Below are 25,106 nucleotides of genomic sequence, written 5' to 3' on the forward strand. Positions count from 1 at the left end.
CCACATATAAAAGGGGCAGGTTAAATATCAAGAATACCAGGGGTACTGGGAAAACATATCCCCTCCACACAAATCCATTACCTTTCAAATTCTCCCCAAAAGACACAAATCATTCAGTTCAGTTCTTGAATTCATAATTGTTCCCTCATAATATGCATACCTTATTATTCTGTATTATTACAAAAAAAAACTTCTTATGTGAATGCTGTGGAAATATGCATGTTTGTAATTATGTAGTGGAACAACTTCCAAACCGTGTTTGAGCTCTGGCCAAATGCTCAGTGACTGACCCAGACATCAACCTAGTCCATTGTGTGGCTGTTGGCTGCCAACACCTCTCACAACACCCATCTCTAAACAATAGAGTTATTATTAGTGTGGCTAAATACTTCAAATGTCACATCAGTCCCATTACAGCATAGATAAAGCATCCTAGTTGGCCAGTTTCCAGATTTTAAAGCCTTGTTAATGGTTTTTGCAACTCTGTTTGAAAGTAATGTCACCGAAATTGCACCTCACTCATTATGCAAGTGTTTTGTTTAATTCACATTCTCACTATGAAAGTCGGTGTGTTTCTGTGTGAGTATGTGTGTGTGTGTGTGTGTGTTCATAAACACATCATAAGCATATATTCCAGACCGCAACTAATCAGGGTCTCAACAGCAGTCGAGAAAAAAGCATCTACTGATAATGAGTCTAAATTCCTTCCTTTCCTCTCTTATATACTGAGTCTTTAGAAGCAAACTCACTTCTAAACTCTCTTGGAGCCCAGCTAAAAGGCATTTGTGTGGGCCAAATGACAGTGAGGCTTTCATTGTCAGTGACTTCAATACCGATTTCAATCCCGACTCTGTCAATCAGACAGGCCGGCATTGCTCCTTGTTCTTCCCCATCAAATGGCTTTGTCTCCTGGGCTCATGGTTGATTAGCTGGGGGGAGACTGGGAACTGTGTGGGGTACACTGAGCTCTTTGTCCTACTCAAGAACTAGACTCCTTAACAGTCTATTGCTGCGTGCAATGAACTCACTAATGCACACGCACAGGCGAGTACACTCACGCATACGATGCTAAAATAAAGGCTGCCATATCCAATTGTATGTTTGCACATCTTTACACTGAGAAACGCACTGACAAGCTTTCAGATGAGACATTTGTTGATGATTTCTCTCCTCCTGTTAATATGACTTTGAGAAATTAATGTGGCTAAGCGCTTTACAAGAACAATAGGAGAGAATCAGTAAAAACAATAATTCAGTCTAGAAATGACAAAGAGATGTATCTACCCCTTACATATTAAGGTAATACAAGCATGTGGTAATATCGATTTAATAGAGTAAATCAAAAAGGCTAACATGTTTATGGTCGGTTAAGGCAAGTCAGGTAAAAGCTAACCCCCAAATGACAACTAGAGCAACTCATCTGATCTTCCAATATCAGTAATCACAGAGATCTTACATGTTTCCAATTAAAATTAATTATAAAGTGCATCAATCAGAACCAGGCGGCTAAGAACCGCTCTCCATTAAAATCTGAGATAATTTTCCTCAGCAGGCTAAGTCCTAACATAATGCTGCAGAGACTGTGCTGTGGGCTCTATATCCTCTCAGCAAAATGTTTATCACTGAGGCCATGTTGAGTCAGTGCGCTAAGTGACTCACATACTACCACAATAATCTCCATTAACACAGATGGAGACTTAATCCCTACTCTTTGACAGCAAGTCACCCAGGATCTCTGACTGTGCTGACACCATCACAGGACCACTGCTGGCCACACAGCACCGAGGCCACAACACACAGCTAATGCTTATGAACACTACATCAGAAAAAGAGCTGTTCACATGTTGTTTGTCACAGTTTCAAGACTCGAGTTAACATTTACAAGTCTCAAGTTAATCACATTTCAGGTCAAGTCTCAAGCCATTCTATATAAATATAAGTCAATTTACAAAAGTCTCAAATCTTGTGTCTTGTCAGTCTACACATGTCTCAAGTCAATCTGTATAGGTGTCAATTCAGTAAAAAAAAAGAAGTATCAAGTAATTTAAGTAAAAAAATCTTCAATCAGGTCTTAAGTCTTCAAATCTCAAGTTCTTGGGAGCAAAACCACAGTCTTTATAATTTCAAGTCATATTCAAGTCTTTCAGGTCCCTCCTAACTATTAAAATGGCATGGCACTTCAATATCTTGCTTGTGCAGCTGTATTAATAGTGTTTTTAGTCATTTTCATGACAAAAGTCTGACTCAAGTAAAACTTCTGTAAAGCCAAATTGCCAAGTACTTTCACTAATAGTGTTGACAGGTAATCAACTTTAAAAGTACTTAAAAAACACTTTTCTGAAAACATTGGTGGGGAAAAATCCGGAGTGAGAAAATAAGCAACTGTTTTTTTTTACTCTTAACTAAAAGGAGAAACAAGCCTTGTCATTAGTGTGACATTTGCAACAGCAAGCTACATTTGGGCATATGTGTGATGAGAGTCTCTAAGATGGGAAGTTAGGCAGATAAAAATAGGAAAGGATAATGCACACATACTGAGCTAAAGTGAGCACACGAAAGACACAGGATAATTCTCTGTTTCTGCCAAGGCCACAGTGGCTGGGGAGAAGGCGGAGCAGAGGGAGTGTGAGAATGTGTGTGTGTGTGTGTGTGTGTAAGTTGTCTGTCTGGGAAAAGGAAAGAGTTTGTGTGTGGAGAGGCTGTCAATTTGTGTGTTGTGGTAAAAAGCCATAAAACGACTATAAAAACATTTAAAGGCATACTAAATTGAGTCCTCTGGGCTTTTTTCTTCTCTTGTTTGTGTGTGTGAATACATCTCAACCAACATTTCTGAAGCCTTGACTCAGAGCTGTTTGTTTCTAGCCAGATGGGTATCCCATGTATGAACTGGATGTAACAAAATCACACAAACTTGTATGTTTTTTACAAACTAAAAACACGATGCCACTTAATTCACACATGGACATTATGAGGCAAACGAGACATTCTTCATATGACACTAATGTGAGGAGGTTGGTGTTTCACCTACCAGACTGTCAACACCGCCCAGCGTGTGATTGGCATTGTACAGGGAGTAGGTCAACTGGTACACGCCGTCATTGGTCTCACTGTTGCCATAGAAACCCACACCCACAGCAACGCTGTAGAGAGAAGATGCATGGAGGGATAGGTAAGGCATTGACAAATTAATGAGAAGAGCAGAGTACAACAGCAGCGCTGCTTGGCTTATAAATTCTGCATGTCCAAGGTGATGTCCTATTCAGTCACTGAATACAAAGTTTATCAGCTTCAAAGCCATCATTAAAACCCTTGCTGAATTCAAACATAAATGCATTACTACTGAGAAATAAGGATTTTCTTTCTGTGCCCTCCTGCGGGTAGATCTATATTACATATAAGGAGTGTGGCACAACAGAAAACAACACCTGAATATTTCATGCATTCTTTTTTACCCTGGCATTTGGACATTCTCATAAAGCAGTATCATCAATTTTTCCATCAAACCTGCCTTTTGGAGTAACACAAAATACAACAGTAACGAGGCACTTTGGGACACAGAAATGCTATTTTGTCAATCAATAGTTAATTGCAATGTAAACAGAGTCCTCCAAACATAATGAATATGGATTGGAAAGACAGAGTTGCTGTGTGTGTCTTGAGGGAGCATCTTGGACTTCACACACAATTAAGGTTGCGGGAGAAATTAAACAATTCAAAAGTGTTGAATTAATCAAAGAGTTTGTGCTTCTTCCATAAAATTCTTTTTGAGCTGCACATTTAACCATCATGCCCGACTCAAGACCAACTTGCTTCTTTTACTTTCTGCATGATGTGATAAAATATTGTTTTAAGAAATTAGTACTGAAATCTGTGTGTTTTACGATACAAGTTTATGCAAACCTCAAAAATGAATGATTCACTACAGCAGGCAAAGTAAAATACACTGTATCTATAGAGCACTGAAGCTGCAATAAACTGTTTGGTATCTGTGTTCATTTACGTAAACAACACTCTTTGAACCAGAAATTATACAATACAGTGTTTTGGAATGTATGTGCATAATCTCAAGCCGTTTTTGCATATTCAGTCATCCAAGGATTTCATTTGTTCAGCTGGAGCATCAGCACAAACAAAATAATCACAGACATAAATGCAGACTCTTAAGTAGTTTCCCTGGGCTCCTTTATTCCCCAAAGTGCTGCCATTTGATGACATTTGAGAGCACCACAAAAGTGATCTTTACACAAACCCCACAAGTAAATCTCATGTAGAAACCAGTTTCACAACATACTCTAAAGGCCCTGGACAATGTCCAAATTACATTAAAGACTGTAGCTAGTGTGAGTGAAGGTCAGAGATCACACTGGTTGACAAAAAACAATCGCTATACAGTAAAATACCAGCGTTTCCTATGTTTTATGTTTCCTATGTTTTATGGTAGAGGTAGGCTGCAACACCTGAAACAAAGCTATGCTAAACTCAGTGAGACTTATTATCCTTAAAAAAAAAACAACAAAACCCATTAACCTTCAGGGAAAACAAGCCAATGATGCAGCGAAAGCAATAAAGTTACTGTAATGAGTAATGCTTTTGGTTAGACCATCACACAGTCACATATCCCACTAAACTGATCATAAAATGCAATGCAGTCAGGACCTGTAATACTCAAGAGATGGGACATATTTCCTGGGGGAAACTCTTTATACACACTGAGTCACTAGTTTATCAAGTATATCACCTCCAGTGCAATCCAATTTAACAGGCTTTCAGTAAATCCTACTTTTTATGAAGCATTTAATGTTCAGATACAACTTAAGGTGGGTCACAAATTAAGGGAAAACCCAACATAACATGTCTTAGTAAGGCGTTTTGCCACCACAAGCCTCCAGAATAGTTTCAATGCTCTGTTGCAGACATTCTCAAATTGACTGTACAAGAGGGATGAATACCATTCTTCCATATAATATTGCCTCATTTGGTGTTTTGATGGGGGTGACGGAGAGTGCTGTCAAACATGTTGCTTTATTCTGCATTATACTGAAGGGTGTTCCTGTTTTTTGTAGACTTCAACAGCAGCACAAACTACAGCCTCCAAAATGACCACAGATTAATCAAAACACTGGACTCGCAACTACTGTATGTATGTTACATTACTGCGGAGCTGTTGTACTGGATTACATTGCATGTAGCTACTTTATATACTGGCTCAGACTGACTCAAAATTCACTTCATTATCTAATAATCAATGTCAGTAATAAAAACAGGGATGAAAAGTGAATAACTGGGAACCATATCACTCCTTAGAGTTGAGTTGATACAGTATATGTCTATTTAACTTTGTTTTATCATAGATCAATATTTTATGACCTCATTAATTCTACAAGGTTTTATGAGCATGGGTGCCTCTTCACTTATATAATAAACCATAAAACATCAATACCGCTTTCTCCGATCTCTTAATCACTGCATTTACTTACAGCTATCTCACCATTTATTTCAATTATCCATTACTTTTAGCTATTTCAACCATGTAAGCATTGCCTTTTGCTATTTCAAAAGATATATATTATTTTTAGCTAACTATTATAGCATTAATAAATAAATCCATTCTTTATAGCTATTTAAACCATTTATCCACTGCTTTTAGCTATTTTCGACTGACTATTTCAACAGTTTATCCATTACTTTTAGCCAAAAATTTCAACTATTTATAAATAACTTTAGCTGTAACATGTATCCATTAACATTACTTTTAGCCAACTATTTCAACCATTTATTCATATCTTTTAGCTAAATATTTCTACCATGTAGCCATTACTTTTATCTATTAGTGTTACTTTTAGTTAACTTTTTCAACTGTTCACTCATTACTTTTAGCTATATTTCAACCATTTTATGGCAACCGCTTTGCTTGTTTGCATTTACATTTACGTTTTACATTTACTCATTTGGCAGACGCTCTTATCCAAAGCGACTTACATTTGAGGAACAACATACAAGCATCAACAGAGCATCAAATACAGATCAACTATACAACTGACAATACATACTAATAAGAGCAGCAATAAGTACTAGTAAGCTCATAGTACATATCACATCAATGGGGTAAATACCTAGGGAAGGAAGTAAGAGTTAACAAAACAAAAAAGTGCAATCAATACAAGATAACTGTAGGGGATAGAAGAAGAAGAGCACAGAAAGTGCATGTTAGAGGTTAGGAGTTAGAGGTGTTATAAGAGGAAGTGTTCTCGGAAGAGATGAGCTTTCAAGAGCTTCTTGAAGTTAGAGTGGGACGCCCCTGCTCTGATGGCGTGTGGTAGCTCGTTCCACCTTCGTGGTGTCACAGATGATAATAGCCGGGACTGGGATTGCTTTGTGTAAAGGGATGGCAGAGCCAGGCGGCGTTCATTGGTGAAGCGTAGCGGCCAAGAAGGAACGTAAGTTTGTATTATGGAGTTTAGATAGATGGGTGCAGACCCAGTAGTCACTCTGTATGCAAGCATTAGTGACTTGAATTTGATTCTGGAGGCCACGGGGAGCCAGTGGAGGTCACGGAGTAATGGAGTGACACGAGTCCTTTTGGGCTGATCAAAAACCAGACGCGCTGCTGCGTTCTGAACCATTTGTAAGGGTTTCACCGCACAAGCTGGAAGACCTGCTAGGAGGGCATTGCAATAGTCGATGCGAGAGATAACCATGGCCTGTACCTGAAGCTGGGTGTCGTACTGAGTGAGGTAGGGCCTGATTTTCCTTATGTTGTATAGAGCAAAGCGGCATGACCGAGAGACAGCAGCAACATGGTCTGAAAAGGACAGCTGGTCATTAATCATGACACCCTAGTTTCTCACCACCCTTGTTGGAGTGATGGTTGCGGAGTCAATTTGTAGTTTGATGTTATGGTGGATAGATTGCTTGGCTGGAATGACCAAGAGTTCAGTCTTAGAGAGGTTTAGTTGAAGGTGGCAAGCCTTCATCCATGCAGATATGTCCGATAGACAGTCTGTGATCCGCGCTGAGACAGTGGGATCGCCTGGCGGGAAGGATAGGTAGAGTTGCGTATCGTCTGCGTAGCAGAGGTGTAAATTGAGAAGAGAAGGGGCCCAAGCACTGAGCCTTAGGGCACCCCTGGCTCAGTACGCCACCCAGCTTCAAATTCAAGTCACTAATGTTTGCTTGCTAGACTGTATAAAAGATGTGGAGGCAGCCACCAAGGTATCAGCCATTGGTTTGTGGACTACCGTTTTGAAGCCTCTAGTTTGGCATTTTGGTCGTCGCCATCTTGCGTTTTTGGAACAAGAATTTTGTTTTAATTTATAGCGATTTATTATCCATATTCGGACAACAGGGTGGAACTAACTAACTTGATTAGTAAGTAAGTAAGTTAAATGTATAACAGCGCTAGTGCATCTGTAATTCACGTTAGCAGTGATATTAACGGGGATGCTAATTTGGGCTAGTAAAAAAACAGGCCTAAAACCTTTTTCCAGGAAAAACGCCTAAAATAACATACCTAAAATGAATCAGGAATAACTCCCCAACCATATGGGCTAGATGCATAATTCTCCTTTGAAGAGTCAGAAGCTAAGGAATATAAATCCATTGTAAATTAACAGATTTATTTTATCATTACAGACTAAATGGATGCAATAAAGAAAAATATGATATTTTCATCCTCGCCTGGTAAAAAAATCTATATGTTAAATGCAATAAACCATCAAAACCATCGTCAAATGGATTGTAATGCAACTGAATATCTTTTAATACACCTGGAATGCAACTGTAACTGTAAATTCTATGAAAATAGACTAAAATACAACAGTTATTGTTAGAGCTGAACGATTAATTGCATTTGCGATATTATCACGATATGATAAAACGAGATTTTCAAATAGCAAAGGCTGCGATTAGGCTCTGGTGAAATGACACACAAGAGTAAACAAGTCTACAGAGGAAACATCAACTTCGCACATAATGTTGTACATTTACTTATTGTTGTGTAATGGCCTTAAACTTGATAAAAGCTGACACTACAGAAATGTTCTGTCACACAAGAAATTAAAGTAGCACCGGCCACCCGCATGTAAATTGCTGGTTGTGGTGGGTGAAATCTTTGGGCCATCTGCCGCTTTGGCGGACAGGAAAAATGCACAACAGAAAGACACGTGTAGTATGGTGAGCGTATTGTGGCGATCGGCACCTGTGTCACACACACAGCCACCATTTAGCTCAGGAAATATCAGTGCAAACGCACTGCACTGCTTACCAGCATCAGAGGCTGCGGGGGTGCGGAACTCCGGTGTTGTGGCAGAATTACTTAGCTTGTCTATTAAACACGAGAGGCGTCACTTGGTTTTATTTTCGTTGCCCAACTTTTGAATTGAACCTCAAACTGAATATTTTTTGAAGTTTTTGATGAGAGATGGACTCCTAGGAGCTTACTGGATAATACAGTTCACACTGGTGAACTTTGTTTTTCTGGCTGTCTGTAGGTAGGCCGACCTGATGATGTTATATCATATTATTTAAAGCGACCTGACTCTCAAATTATCTTTCTCATATTATTATAATTTGATATTTCTTCTCCACCATTGCTCATAATAATTCATGCAATTCATGCATTACCTAATTTCATCATAACACAGGCCTGGCCTACAAAAAAGAACAGTGTATGTTTAATCTATCTAATATTGTGTTGGTCATACTATACACTGATTTATTGCTTGTCCGTTGTGAATACAGAAGGTAAAGAGCTTAAAAATTTATCGCATATTAAATCACAATCTTAATATTGGTAAAAAAAAATCGCAATTAGTTTATTTTCCAAAATCGTTATTATACAATTTTTTTAATATATACCAGGCGAATGCCCATATTTTGGCAATAGTTACTGTTAGAGTTATCTTTAAAACACTATTTATGTCCACACAACCACATAACATAAAGCTTCCGAAACATTGAAATAGAGAACGGAACATCCCACAGTGATGGGGGGGTGAGGGGGCATCAATCGATCCCGATTAAGCAGACCTTTCCTTTGATACCATTTCTATGTAGCTACTACGAGTTGGCTACCAGACAACAAAAAAGACTGTGTGTTCCAAGGCGGCACTTCTTCTCCTTTGGAGAAAAAGGCGAGAGAATGCATGCACACAGCTCCCTGGTACTGCGCAATAAGATGGCGCCCGGTGATATTTTTACTAACAAGTCAGTGGATCTGTGGACTGTAAACAGCAAAAACGGCAAAAGTCAGCGGTTATAATTGTATATGTATATTGGTGCGTTTGTTGTTACTTTTACCCAGCTAATTAGTCTGTAATTTTGATCATTTGAGTGATGTGAGCCACAGCGCTGATCTCAGGGGGAAATTAGCTTTGGTTTGAGAGGTGGGACATGATACATTCTGATTAGAGATAACTGGATGCTTATAACTGCAGCCATGTACAGTGATTATAGAGCCATTTATGTTGTGATATAAGCTTATTTAGATGCTTGGTATTTGCTGTGTGTTAGGTGTGGATAAAAATGGTCGGTTTGAGCTTCTAGCTGAGCCTCCTAGCTTCACAGAGGTGTTTAGCATGGATAGGGTGATGCAATACTAGTTTCAGACTAGAATTTCTATTTGCATTTTGTGTGAAAATCGCGTGCCCCCGGTACAGAGGGGGTCAGGGCTCAAGAGGATGTTGTTTCAATCATGCTGGTCAAATATACCCAGTGCAGTGGATACGATTTGCCTCTATCCTGACTGACAGGTCGCCATGGTAGCAACTTGTCAATCACGAGGTAGCCATGCCCTGAAGCATACCCTGATTTATTCTAAACGGGACCATAATTTTACAAAATGAACATCATGCTGTTTTGAAGATGACTTGAAACTAACAATTGTGACCATAATCTCATTAGTAAAAGTGTTTACTGAGGGAATAAATCAAGTGAGAAGTACGGTCATTTGTCATTGACTTCTATACAATTTGACTTATTTTTGCAACCAGTGGAGTTGCCCTCTACTGGTCATTATAAAGAATGCATGTTTAATGCACTTTTGCAGTGACTTCACTTTTCCGACATACGAGTATGTGTTTTTTAAATTCAAATTGTGATTTCTAATCCACAATCTTTCCATGTACTGCCCAGAAACTACAAAAGTACCCCCTGGTTGGGAATCAATGCTACAGTGTCATCACAAAATGTGCTCAAGAAGAAGGCCAGAGGCAGGTCAGGTCAGTCCCAGAGGGAAGGTACGCAGAAGTCAGCCTAATTGAGTCTTAGAGCAGTATCCTTAACCTTGTGGACTTCCTGATGCTGTGGATAAGCGTTAAGCAGAAAAGAGAGACTATAAATCCATGGTCAATGATGCGTCTTGCAGCATTCACTTGGAATTGGCAGAGCTGTTGTGTGTCAGTGTGGTGGTCGATGCTTAGTGCAGGTGGAGCACAACAACAGGGGCTATTTTCCTAATTACTACAACAAGGACATAGTCTCATTAACTGACACCCTGCAGGTAAACCACCCACTCTGCAGATTTTATCACAACTCTCAGGAAGAGGAATAGAGAAAGGGAAGAGGTGGTACATTAAAGACAGAGCAGACACAAAAAAGTGTGGAGCATTGACTATTAAAAGATGTGGGTGCAGCTTGCGTGACATCACCCATTAGTTTGTGGACTACAGTTTTGAAGCCTCGAGTTTGGCCTTTTGGCAATTGCCATCTTGATTTTTTGGAACTAGATGTGACCATATTTGGATGAGAAGGTGGAGCTGGGGAGGATACACTCTAGCTTTGTTAATAACAAGGCAGACATACCCTAAAGCATACTCTGCTTTATCGTCTATTTTATTGTAAATGGGACCATAATTTAGCTAAATATTTCTATTAGCGATATTTCAACCATTTTATCTTTTACGATAACTGTTACAACTACTTTGCTTGTTTGCTGTGATATTAACTGGGATGCTAATTTTGGAGCGTGAAAAAAGTCTTTTGGCCATTACCATATTAATCTTAAAACCATCATAATTTACAAAATTAACATCATGCTGCATTGAAGAAGACTTGAAACTAGCAATTTAGACCTTAAATCCATCTGGAAAGTGTTTCCTGAGGTAATAAATCAAGTGAGAAGTAGGGTAATTTTGTCATAGACTGCTGCATTCCATTTACCTTGGAAGTCGGAGCTGGAAATTTCAAGTACAACAACAGATATAAGTCGGAAAACCCAGATGGATCCTTTAGCCATTGTTAGCAATAACAGTTTATAACAATGCACTGCACAGTATTTTTCACATCAAGACACCGTAGTATGTCCACAGGTATAAGTTGGACAGTACTGTGCGATAGACAGAAGTGCGATAGACAATATATTACTACAACAATACTGTTGATGCTCGGGGGCAGCATTCTTGGATTTTGAGGTTGTGGTTGATGAGGTTCTCCCGACTTTCCCAAGTCAGAATTTCCGACTGTCAAATGGAACGCAGCATTCGATTCAGTGTAACTTATTTCTGCAACCAGTGGCGTAGCCCCCTGCTGGCCATTAGAAAGAATGCAGGTTTAAGGAACACTGCGTTGGCTTCACTTTTCAGACCCGAAGGTTCCTGCTTGGTTTGGAGAGAAACAGGAAGTGACAGATACAGATAGACCAAAAGAGACACAAGTAGACAGTGTATACTGTAAGCAGACAGGGAGATGGATAGTTTACAACAAATGATATGACACAAAAACCGAGAGCAAGACAATTGGACAAACAGAGCAAGGCAGACAAAGAACAAAGAACAGGGAACAAGTAAAAGAATATGTGCCTTACTTCATGCACCACATTTAATAATAATCCACTGATTATGATGTCTATACTAGTACATTATATTCATTTATTTTTGTTCCCCACCAAATAAAACCACCTAAAAAATACCATGGGAGCTGCTCTCCTTTCATCTCTGTGTGTCTAAACAGATCCTCTAGTGCTCCAGACGTAGAAAATGCATTGGGTAAAAGTAGTTGGAAGAAACATGGACTTCTTTGAACCATGCAAATATTATAAGGCTAGAATCTAATCAATATACGGAAAGTGTGAGGAAAGAGAGAATATCTTTCTTTTTCTACCCCTCCTTCACTCTGTCAGCCCTTCCAGTTCCCTTAGTGCTGCTCTTTGAAATATCTACAGTCTAATTAAAAGAGATAGAATATCTAGATATATTTGAGTAGGCATGTAGTGAGCAGGAGTCCAAACTGTCAAGTTGATAAATGAAAAAATGGATAAAAGACATTGACGGGAATTCGAAAAAAAGGAATCAAATACTTCAGCCTGCAGCAGAAAAATGCCCTTGGTCACTATGAATAGACTCGGACATGTTTAAACATTTGAGATTTTGCCCCAGAATGGCAGCAATGACTCCCATGAGATGACAAATATAGAATTTTATATTTTACTCTGCCCTCCTGAAGTCTCAGCAAGGTCCACCCCAAAAATCCCCTTAATATGCAGCAGGCCTAAAATACAAAACACAAATAGCTCCTTTCTGCATCTCCATTTTCAGAGCTAGGAAAACAAAAAAGCAAATTTAGGGCCTGAGATGCCATAAAAACAAAGTTGTATATTGTCATTTACCAAATGTTAGACGACCCCAATTAAAAACTGAAAGGGGTCTTTAAAACACAACTGCCGGTATGCTTTTATTTCTGATACTATAGACATTTTATGACAAGCATCTGGTGTGTGAAAACATTTCTGTACGGGGTACAATGGAGGACACTGATATCATGTAAACAGACCGTTTATCTCTCTTCGTTTCTTTCTCTCTCCTGTTTCTAATGTCCTCAATTCTCATTTCTGATTGGCACAAATACAAATAAATATTTCAAGTGTCCTGGAAAGGAGAACTTCTGATGATCCACTTACATAAACAGTGGAAACACTGCTGTCATTGTGAAAAAGTCTGTGCCGGGTCTCTACTGCCTTTGTAAATAAAACCCCCTTTGGAGTAGACTGGAGAATGCTGACAACATTTTCTAGCTTTTTCATTGATATTATTTTAAATTGTCATTTATTTACATCTGTCTGTCAAAAGCACAATAACCAATTGTTAAGTGTTGTTCACCTCAACTCTAAAACGATTGGCAAAACATAAAGATCCCTTGCACAGATTAATGCTGTCCTCTGAAAAGGCTCGCAAGATTATCAATTACCCTGTACTTTAATTAACACAAACAGAAGAAAGTCTGATTTTATTCCACAGGCTCTAGGGCTAAACACTATACTAGAGATGGTCAGATACCTTGTGTAAAGATTGATAAATACACTTGAACTTTCTACACTATTTGACATAAAATGCCTAAATCATGTTGGATATTATTGGCCAGATATGGATTGGCCACTTCCATTAACTGACAGTTAAAGCTGGGGCAGGCATTTTACTTCAGAAGCATTTTTTGTTATATTTGTTGAAATTCAGCAAACAATAAATCTAATGGTCTAACAGAAAACTGAAAAAAACAAACGTAATGTAATTATACATACATAGTAAACCTAGTACAACCTGCTTTCGAAATACTGTACTTAATCATGGTCATGCCAATAAAGCAACAATTTCGTTCATTTTCAGTACCAAACTATTATATAAATATACAAACTAGCAATAATATATACTGTGAAGTATGATGTTTATATTTTAGTAAATCAAACCATTAGTCCAGATGTTCTCAGTATGAGAGGCTTGATCACTTAGAGTACAGTATAATTACAGAGTTAATGTGCTACACCATGGGTAGGGCTGCAACCACAGCTGAGTGACATCTGCTCTGGTTTCACCAGTGTTAATTAGGATGGACATCACAGCATATCAACTGCAGCTACTGTCAAACATAATTAGGGTTGAGGACGGCAAGACTTTAAGCAAAGGCAGAAGGAAGAGGGAAGGACAAACAGGACTGAGTGTAGAGGGACAGGAAATACAATGAAAGAGGACATAGTGAAGAGAAATGGGGAGTAAAAAGTGAGGGTGAAAAGAGGGGAAGGATCTGGATTGATGAGATTAAAATGAAGCCAGTTTTCCTGTTTCCAAGTCCAATCCAAAATCCACTGGGCATATCCAGCAGATTGACATAATCAAAGTTGGGAATCAGATGAAGGAGAGGTTCCCATTTAAAGCCTGAGCTGCTACATAGCAGCGACCAGACAGATGGTTATGATTTTGTTTAGAAATCTCGCAGAAGGTGAAAGATTGGGCTGTCTAAGACCAACTCTCACTAAACTCACTAAACCATCAACAAGCTGAGACAGGATTAGACTTATATTTTATAGCACAAGGACCCCATATATGGACATTGTTACACAATATAAAAAAAAAAAAAGCTAGTTTTTAAATCATTCCCAGAATGAAAGACAAGGATGAAAGCTACTCATTCAATACTGTTTATTCAGTCAATTCAAAATAAGTCAAGTTTTCATCCAAATTCAGCACAAATTTTAACAAAATTGCCAGAAAAACAAAAAGTTACTTAATGTGCATATCCACCCGTCTGTTGTCTGCATCGAGATAAACAAAGGACACAACTAGATTTCTTAGTTAAAAGAGCACCAGTCAAAACTTTAGGAAACAAAAATGATGGAAAATAAAATGGAAAATATTGCATTTATGTTTGTTCATGTATTTATTTGTGGAAGGTTACTTCCAACTCATCGCTCCACATGGATCTGATATTTCCGTCTCTTCAGTGGATGTTCAAGTCACATGCTTCATGTACCTCATGATTTATTCACTAAGTCTTTTCCACTTTTCCATTGAAGAACAGTAAACCACATAGAATATTTGCAATGGAATTTGTCATGTAATGTTTTTTTATATAGTTCTGTGGTTTTAAATAGGCTAGTGAGTGACTGCACAAAATTACTTTGTTAAGACTGAGTCAGTGGTGATACAGGATGGATATGGACCTTATGGAATATCTGGTTGTTGGTCTGGTTTTTCCTGGGTATTATATTGTCTATATTTTATAAGTTTACAACCAGCTTTTGTCACAAAAGTTTATTCATTTTTAGGGGTCCTAGCATGAAGCAATTCTTGTTCTTATTAACTAAAGGTTCTTACAAACAAAACATCCTTAAGGCCGAGAGAATTTTTTTTCAAAAAGGTTTAAAATACTAATACTATTCTACTACCCAGACAATCAATTCATGAGAGCTTCCGACAGCATCCAACAACTTGAACCATAGTCCTCTGCTTCTCCTAGTTAGTGCTTGCAGCTGTATTTTCACTCTTCAATCCATCCATCCATCCATCGTCAACCGCTTATCCTGCGTACAGGGCTGCGGGGGGCTGGAGCCAATCCCAGCTGACATCGGGCGAAAGGCGGGGTACACCCTGGAGAGGTCACCAGTGTATTTTCACTCTTCTAATTTTGAATTTGCAACATACAACTTTAATGTTAAGAGGAGTGTGAGTCACTCGTTTTAAGAAACTACACATAAATAACTAAATTTAACAAAATGAACACCGGTGTATTTGGGTGGGAACAGAAGCCATCCGCAACCCTTATCAGAGAGAAACCACAGAGTAAAAGTGTGCAACATTGCAACATCAAGCTAAGTGTTATATGATTATTGTTTTAGTGCTGTTTTTGCAATTAGGGATTCAAAGGCAATTTGATATTCAGAATGTTTGTCATCATGCTTTTAGAGCGAGCCTTGAATAGAGGGGGTAAAATATTTAAATGTTTCCTTTTAGAAAACTCTGCTGGGTAAGGCACAAAGAAGAAAGATGATGTAAGTAATTAGTGTAATTCACCTTAAGATGGGTCAGAACACAAGCGTTAGCCTGCAGTGCTGCGGACCTTTCAGGATATTTTACACAACCATGACACCCTGTGTGTTTCCATTTAAAAATGAACCATCTCTGAAAAAAGATGGATGTAGGATAATGCTCGATTATGCTAATTTAACACTACCCACTGGTTGATAAACATGACTCTCACATGGTTGAGAGAAGTATCTACTCCTCTGGCAACAAATTAAATTAGCTACTTTTTGGGGAGAGCACATCTCATTGACTGGCCTAATAGGTTCTATCTGGTGATGTACGTGCTGACTATGTTACATCAGTACATGTGTTTTGGTCACTTTATAACAGACTGTAAGCGATTGTCCCTATAGTTTGAGAGCTGTAGCAGTGAGCTGCATGAAGAGTTGTTTTGCAAGTTTGACACAGCAGCAGAATGTTAACAGAATGAAATGTTGGATCTAAGTAAAAAATAATGAACTGCTCTAGGTTGTCTGTGTACCAGCTAACGGCTATAATACTGATATCATTCATCTTTACCGCAGCTAAACATAATGTCATTTCACATCAGGACTGTTTTCAGTTCACCATAGACTTGATGAGATCCAGCAGCCTCCAGCCAAAACAACAACAAAAAAAATCACATCCTGCATTGCTCCTCCGCTGTTTAATCTGAGGAAACACTGGGTCAGATTTCATCTTAAAATATCTTAAAAAATAAGGACTTGTTTTTCTTCCTCTGTAGTCTAATTTTAACCATTTAAGTGGTTTATTGAACAAATTCTGCATACTTAATACATAATAAGTAAGCTTGAAATGTGTTGTAGAGTATTTGTAATAATGGTAATGTCATTTGACTCACCACTGGAAACCTGAAACCGACTTTTCAATATTTGGGTTGAATTACTCAGCCAACGATGTAAACAGGAGGCTTTTTTATAGAAGCAAAATAAATAGGCTACGCTTAATAAACTTTATGGTCTGCTAGTGCATTAAGCTGGGAGAAATGTTATTTACAAGTAATGAAAGAGTTTAAGGAATCTATGAAAATGTCTGTGCTGTACTTCCGTGTAATATTCATCTACATTCATATCATTTTATATAATATAAGATGTAGAGAGTAAAATATTTATACAACTCATGATGTTTCTCTGTCTTATTTTATATTGTTGCCTTTTATAAATGTTAGTCTGCACCTAAAGTAACATAAAATACTATAGGCTACTCAGAGGGAGTATTGCATTTGTGTCACTTGTATTGCATTCTCAGCAGAATATTCATAATACACCCACATCAGGATGGCTGCTCCCACAACAATGGAGCTCGAGAGTCAGAATGCCAGTGTAAACCCAGGGCTGGTAAACTATAAGATGACTGTGCCAATATCCCCTCCAAACAGACGCCATAGCTTCTTAGGGACCTGTTCTGACAAACACATATCCAGACGGATGTTCAAGGGAAACACTGCTTGTACAAATATCAAAACCTTTCATTCTTTTGCATATTTTATGTCTGTTTTTAAACTACAAATCACAAAAAATATAGAAAGCGTGAGGGTTATCAGAGAGATTTCAACTACATCAGTGCTAAAAGAGATTTACCAGACATGATAGAGATCAAAGAGTGATCTCATCAAAAGGAACATTATAAGGAAGACTGACAATGCTATTGTGAACCCAAACCACAAGTATCTGCAGAACTGCAAAAAGAAGCCAAAGATTTTTTGAAAAGGGAGGTGGACTGACAGGTATGTAGACCAGAAAGAGAGACCCTGAACACCCCGGGAATACAAATGGGAAAACAGAGACAGGCAGACAAACAGACAAATCTGTCAATATGTGCACAATGAACTATTAAGTTGTGGATCTCACTCTCAGACTGAGAGTCTTTGCAGTGAAAGCATCATACCAATTTCAGCTCCCCGTTAGGAATACTGAATGACCAATAAAGAAAATGGGAAAACACACAGAGTGGCAGACATCAACAATGAGTGTGTGCGCACGATAATCAGTAGTTAGGCATAACATCTGGTCTTGTCTCATCTTGATTCTCTCACCATGTGATGAGGCCGGCAGCAACAGCAGACCAGGTGACACAACAGGAGTTGGGCTTCTTGCTCTCCTCTTCTTCGTCTTTGCGGCAGCAGCACAAACAGCTCAGGTAGATGGCCAGACATAGCAGGTTGACGCCGAGTCCCGCAGCAGCCACACAGCCCAGGAATATTAAAGACTACGGGGAGAAAGAGAAGGAGAGGCGATGACTTAATGCAGCTAAGTCAGAAACAAAAAGTGGTTTCAGAGCTCATGTTTTACCTCAAGCAATGAACAACCTGGAATGCAGGGTCACTTATGAATAATGCTTCCCAGCAAGTTTTACATAACTTTAGTTTTGGGGAAATTTGCCTGTTGGTTCACTTGCCCATTAAAAGCAAGGTATTGCAATCTTATTGGTATATCACATATATTTTTCTTTTTTTTTTTTGTCATGTTTCTTTATCTGCTCTGTAAAGCGACTTTGAGTTCGTGAAAAGCGCTATACAAATTCAATTTATCATTATTATTATTATATTTTATTGGTATACCCCATACATTTAATTTGAACTAAACTCAACATGCTGTCGATTGGTTGTTCAAAGGAATAAAAGTTAAAAATAGTTAAAAGTTAAAATAATCTTTTTAAATAAATATTTTTAGTGCTTTATCAGGCTTTTTAACTTCTTACAGATACAGTTTGCAAATTTCATTATCAGTAACACCTTTTCCAGTAGAACAAAGTTTTTACCAAAGTAGCTTAGCTCCGATAAACCAACTGCACACTAAGCTTACCTGCCCAGAACCAAACAGCAGGTAAAGGTAACGACTAAGCTAGCTGGTGAAAAAAGCCAAACAACTAGCAACTATGGCCAGATATTTTTTTCTCAGGAGTTGGAGACCAAAATAGAGCTAAAAGGAGAGTGAATATTAGACTTGGTGGTCAGAAACATGTCTCAAAATGAACACGTTAGCAATAACATACTAGCCATCTGCTTTTAAGACATTCATATGACAATGCTCCTTGTAATAATTTAAGTTAGCATACTATAAGCCAAAGAGTTAGCATGAAGTAGGCTACTAGACAACATGAATTATTATAGACAAATTAATGCCTTTAAAGTGTGTGTTCTGTTGAACAGGTAATTTTTCATCTGCTGTCCATTTGAGAAATCTCAAAATGACATGACTCATCAGATACATAGCCATTAAAGGCATATCCACTTGGCCTCTGCTTAATAGCAGAGCTTCATTCAGTAATCAGGCATGTGATTGGCAAAGGGCAAAAAATCAGGAAAATATGGATTGTAAAGCAGGACCCATGACGATAACTTATTTGGTGGATGTGTTGCAGTGGGAATCAAAGACAAGTGTCTAATACACTGCCCCATCACAACCTCTCTATAATAATTATTATTTTGTATTCATTTTTACTAAACTTCAACAACTAAATGTGCAACATTCAAAATGAAATAATTGAGTCTATAACTAAATAATATAACTACTAACTTTCAAATTAGTTCAGTTAAAGTTAATAGATTATTTTTAATGAATAAGAGACAGCAGCAAAGGTTTTCGCCTGTTTAAGACCTGGTGGCCTAACTGTTAAAGAAACATTACGTTATATTCTTCAGGAAACTCAGATCAAACAGTCAGATCAGTCTCAGTCTACTGATAAACTGTAGGAAAAACATTTCAACTGTGGCAGCGGGAGACGAGAACGACCGCAACAGTTTCGGGATCGCGCCAGTTACACAGAAGCCGTTGCCATGGTTACCTGGGGGAGTGCTTGTTTGCCTGTCTGTTGATGAGGAGCGCAGAGCCATCTGAGAAAGGCCTTATATAAACCCCCTAACAACCATTCACAATAAATTAATTTATAACGGCCAAAACCTTTAACATAAGGAAGACGTAAAAAAACAAACATTCATACAGCAAAGTGTACATAGGCTATATGATTGATAAATAGACAGCAAAGTCAAACTAAACATTAGACATAGCCTAACAAGCAATAATCAAAACATAGCCTAACTTACCCAATTTATCCGAAACTTATTGTCGACTTAGTCTTGGGCAAGTTACTCAGAAATAATATTAGGCGTACCTACTAGTTACTTAGCATAAGCCTTTAAAAAGTATTAACTTAGCTACTTAGTAGCTACTTTACTGGGTGATATAACGCCACTCTCTCCCGATGAGTCCAAGCATCACTGGCAGCAACCCCTGACATCTTAAATAAAGATGGCATAATATAGTATTTCAACATGCTCCCCATCTCCGTACAATAGCCTACACATGGAGTGAGTAGTGGTGCAATATAAAATGATTCTGTAATGGGAGCATTATTTGATATGGGATATTAGTCAGAATACGCTACCCCTGAAATGATGTTATAATATAGCCTAATCAAAAAACAGAACATGTCATAATACTGTGAGAGTTATAAATTTATGGGATTGGAAAAGGGAACACATAAGGTAGCATTTTTCGATAGGGCAGAGCGACTCGATAGACTGTGCTGTCGATTTGCGCTACGGTAAAATTTTTCGACAAGGCAGCATAGATCGTAAGAACACCGGAGTTTCTTTGTGAGCTACACGTTGCTGTGTTACTTTAGTATAGTATAAATGCAGAATTGTTCGCGGTTTAAAGTTTTTTGCTGGTGGCACAAAGCTTACAACGGATGACAATGTTCTTTGCATTGACTGTGACACAATAATGGCAATAACGTTACTTACAGCTGTCGAAAATAGGCTACCTCTCTCTCCCTGTTCCCCCGTCTTTCTTTAGCTTTTTGGCTGAGATGACTTGAACAACATAAGCGCGACCGCGCTGCAGGTGGCGCTGAGCTGCAGCGCGGTCGTACTTTCACGTTTCACTAATGGAAGGTGCGTTCAGTAGCGCAGCGTTACTTGGATTAGTAATTGTATTAGTAACAGTTTTGGAAATAGTAATCCGTTACATTGCTCTTTACTGGTGAAAGTAATATTACAGTAGGCCTATTAGTGCCCAACACGCTACCACTGATGCGCGAGAGCGACTGTGGTACACATAGTGCAGGTGTGGAATGGGCAGCTGAACGCAAACAAACATCCTTGATACTTGGAAAGGAAGAAAACTTTACACACGTCAGCCTGTAAATGTCCTCAAATTCTCTCCATTTCACTCGGACAGCTCCTGTCCCTGAGTAATATAAAGATGTTCAGTGACTCCAAACAATCAATTTCCGACTAACATCAACAGTTACTCTGATTAGCGCCATAATAAGACACACAAAAACAAATGAATATGTCTGCTCCCAAAGACAAGGCCAGCTGCATCCACACCTCCTCATACATCTCTGCATCTACTTCTCCCTCTCATTCCTCCTTTAGCCCCCATCCCACCTTCTGTGAGAGATGGAGTGCCATGACAAAAATAGCAACATGACTGTCCTAAGAGCCTCAAATGAATTCTGCAGCCATCTGTGAGCAGATGGGTTTATTCAAGCTCAGCACCTCTTTTTTAAACGCCTTTCTCTTCCTTTTTAGTTTGTCTGAAATCTTTTTGGTGCTGGGCCATCTGTTCCCATGCTGCGATGTTATGCGTCCTACAAGTCAAGCAGTGGGATTTAAAAAAAACAAAAAACAAAAAAGGGAAAGAATCTGCAGGATTATGTCAACTATTACTATAAAAGAGCCAGGTACATTTAAAAATCATCCAAATGCCTCAAAACAGCTGTTTTTAGAATCTGACACAGTCCCTTTCCTGTCGACTTTGCTAATAAAAGAGCAAAAATACAACAAGATAGATATCATCACTCATTTTGCACTTTTTGCTCTATGAAACTTAGTTTTTATCATTTGCCTACACCATGAATCTCAGTTTTTATTTATTCCCTTCTCCCTTAAAACAATCTGTCTTTCTACTCTCTCTCCTCTGCCTAGCTCCATCTGTTGGGGTGCAGTGTCTCATCTTGTCTCATTTCACGGCTACATGCCTTTCATGTAGAAGGCCACACATCTGCTGATAAAAAAAAGGAAAAAAAAGTAAAGTGTCAAAGGAAGGACAGAGCACTGTCTCCACTCATTGACCCCTCAAATTCCTCATATTCTCTAGAGGCCCATTAAATAGGTGTGGAACTTTAGCACCACAATTTAAGAGATGGGATTATAAATGTGTTAATGGTTGTGCTCAGACAGACGGATGGCAGTGTGCACCAAGGTGAGACAAAAAGACAAGAGAGAGAAGCTCCTCGTTTCATCTGTGATGAGAATCGGTGTAAATTGGGTGTAATTGAGGTGAACCCAGTAAATGAGACGGAGATGTGGGACGCAGGTGGATAATACAAACGTGGGGGGATGGGTGGGAGAAAGCCCCAGATTGGTCGAAGTGGAGAAAAGGGGGGAAACTCCTGCTGAACGCACAAACACTGGGCCACCCAGCCGCTTTTATTGTCATGGTAACCTGCAGGTTAGTTCATGCCCTTGCGACAGGGAGGGAGTACGAGTGAAAGGGCGAATTACCACAGCCTATTTGAATTAAGCAGCATGTGACAGGCCTGCTTAAATTGCCATGCCTCTGTCTTGTGATTCCCCTGCAGCCAGGCAATGCAGAGAAAGGAGGGAATGTGGCAGAAGGGGCAGAACCAGTCCGAAAAACAGTAGAGGGACCTGGTTGGGGCTCAGTGACTCACATGGACCATCAAAGGTATAAGCTTTGGTTTATATTATCTTTTAGTTGTACGTTCCATCATGTTTGGGCCACCAAACCCCCCTTAAACTCATCGTATAATTTAAAAATTGCATGGGGCTTGCCGCGAACCTGTACACAGGATAAGCTGTTGACGGATGGATGGATGGAGTTTGAGAAGGAAGTCACAAATTTATTTTTGGAGAAACATTTATTCCAAGGTTGCTTTTAAAGCAACTGACAACACTCTCCACTTTCTGTCTATCACTCTCTCTCTCTACTGTCCTTTCTTCTCAGTAGTAGGGCGCAAAAATAATGGCTTTTGAATTATGTAGCATTCATTCAGTGGACTGAACATGCACAAAGACACACACCAAAAACCCCATCCTGCAACCATCACTTCCCAAGTGCTCCAACCTTCCATTATGTGTAAAAACACCATTTATGGTTTACCGACAAGAGTGTGCACACATTCGCTCTTTGGTAAAATCAAATTGGCAGGTCTGACCACTTAACTGCTACCTAAATTAGGTCTGAGTAGTTTCCCATAAAAGCAGACTCGATATGTTAACACCCTTCTCCTTACTTACTCATTCCCAACTCAAGAGGCCCACTCCACTGTTTTCTCTGTTTTGTTTCCCCTCAATTGTCCCTATAGACAGGGGGTGGGGTTAGCATGAGGCTGGGGGCAATGACACAGGAAAGAAAGGGAAGAAAGATCTAGCAGTGCGGAAAGGCAATCACTGAGATCTGGAGCGAGTAGAGGGGGAAAGGATGAGAAAAAAGAGAAATAGGAAGAGAGGGTGACAGAGTGATGGAGGGAATATTGTAGCTAATGAAAGGAGTAAGACAGCAGGGTGTGGATGAGAAAGAGTGAAGACAAGGGAAAGAGAAAAACGGGGCAAGGAACAACAAAGTGTGTGTTTGCACGTGCCTGTCTCTGTAAAGGGAAGACAAAGACACAGCTACCTCATCCACATGGCTACCTCAGACAGACTCTTCATTACTCAGTGCACAGCCCAGTTTCTCTCCTAGTCCATTGTAGATGGCTTCGCCCTGAGGCTGGAACGTTGCATAATGCTACGATTTTCCCCAGATAGTGAGCAAACCTAAGAATCTCATTGTTGAATGTACAAAAATGAACACACACAAGTGCGTGATAAGTCAAATCAGCCACGTGCTCTGCCCCAAAGGACGACTAATGGACTTATTTAAGGGATGACATGTAGGTGAACTCAACAACAATTTTTTTTTATCATATTCCATCAGTTACTCACAAATACTCATGTAGCCACTGTGTGAATTTAATAAAATGCAAAGCTGCCAGTTCATGTTTTGCAAAATGTAATCCAATTAGGTTTTCAAGATTTTTTTATATAACTGAGTAATCTATCAACTGTTTTTTTTTATTAATCCATTATTTGTTTTATCTATAAAATGCCAATCCAAAAACTGATTTATCTACTAATCATTTTTGCACTTATAAACCAATACAAAAGCCCTGCAATAAATCCAACTTCAATGCAGTTTATAAGTCCATATTTAAAGCTTCACAGTTACGCAACATCATTGCATCAAAAGGACTCTGAATAGTGATTTCTTGCAGAAAATGCTTCCAAATGTTCAGTGTCCATGTATAAAAGAATGGCATGTTTTCCCCGTGAAAATCTGACCTGAATACCTCATGAAGAGCACTTCCCTGTTAAAACAGGTGCTTTATTGGAGCAGAATGGAAAGAGACCAAGAGGATGAGCTATATATCAAGGCAGATGCAAACAACAGTCTAAGTGGTATATAGTGTGTGCCTTATGCGTAGAGCCCATTAAAAATCAATTTTTAATACACAAGTACTGACCATAATTAATACATAGAGATGGAAAGGACCTCCATCTGTTACTGTGCATCTGCTAAGCAGGTCTAAGACGTGTAACAGTGGAATTCTACAGGCTTGGAGCGGTGCTAAATGCACGCTAAGCGATACGAAGTGTCTTCTGCAAGCATGGCTGCTCAACAGCAGGTGGCAGACAGCTGTGCGGAGGTGGAGAAGGTCTCCAGGCGCAGCGTGCACTGATGTACAGTACGTGTGTGTGTGGCCTCAATGGACAGTGACATTCCTTCAACATGATAGGGGTTAAACGGGTGTCAAGCCAGTTACAGAAGGAAAAAGACGTGGACAAAGAAAGAACTTCCACCTTAAAAGTCAAAGCGTAGTGAGCAGCAGGGGCCTCTTCTCGCTGTTGCAAATCAATAGAGTTGGTTTAAGAGATTTTTTAAAAGAATGGTCAAAATTGATAGGCAGATCTATCTTGGCTTTTAGTTCCAAGTATGAGTAAAGCTCCCAAAACACTGGATCCTACAATTCCCATAATGCAATATAATAGAAAGTTTTTATGAATCCCTCACCCCAAGTTTTTAACACAGGGTTTCCGCTGAAATTTCTAATCACCAAGCCCAAGCTGAGATAACATGATGACAAGAGCAGAGACATTTTCTCAGACTTCCCAAAGCTCCCCCAGATTTAGAGGAGACATTATAAAACTGCTTTCAGTAATTGAAAAGTGCACTGACCTCCATGTGGTGTGAAAAGTGCCCCTTCAAGAGCAAAAACAAACAGAACATATTCATTTTATAAATTGTA

General features: G+C 39.0%; 1 protein-coding gene across 3 annotated transcripts in view; it reads right to left on the reverse strand.

The window, feature by feature from the left end:
* ttyh2 (tweety family member 2) overlaps positions 1-25,106 on the reverse strand; it is an 86,219-nt gene that overhangs the window by 52,252 nt on the left and 8,861 nt on the right. For all 3 annotated transcript variants that reach the window (XM_046069914.1, XM_046069913.1, XM_046069912.1), the window contains exons 2-3: positions 17,824-17,996; positions 3,029-3,140 (exon numbers count right to left, since the gene is read on the reverse strand). In XM_046069914.1, the coding sequence (XP_045925870.1) occupies positions 3,029-3,140; positions 17,824-17,996 (285 nt within the window). The remainder of the gene's footprint in view (positions 1-3,028; positions 3,141-17,823; positions 17,997-25,106) is intronic.

Source organism: Micropterus dolomieu, linkage group LG14 (assembly GCF_021292245.1).
Source record: "Micropterus dolomieu isolate WLL.071019.BEF.003 ecotype Adirondacks linkage group LG14, ASM2129224v1, whole genome shotgun sequence".
NCBI classification, from domain to species: Eukaryota; Metazoa; Chordata; class Actinopteri; order Centrarchiformes; family Centrarchidae; genus Micropterus; species Micropterus dolomieu.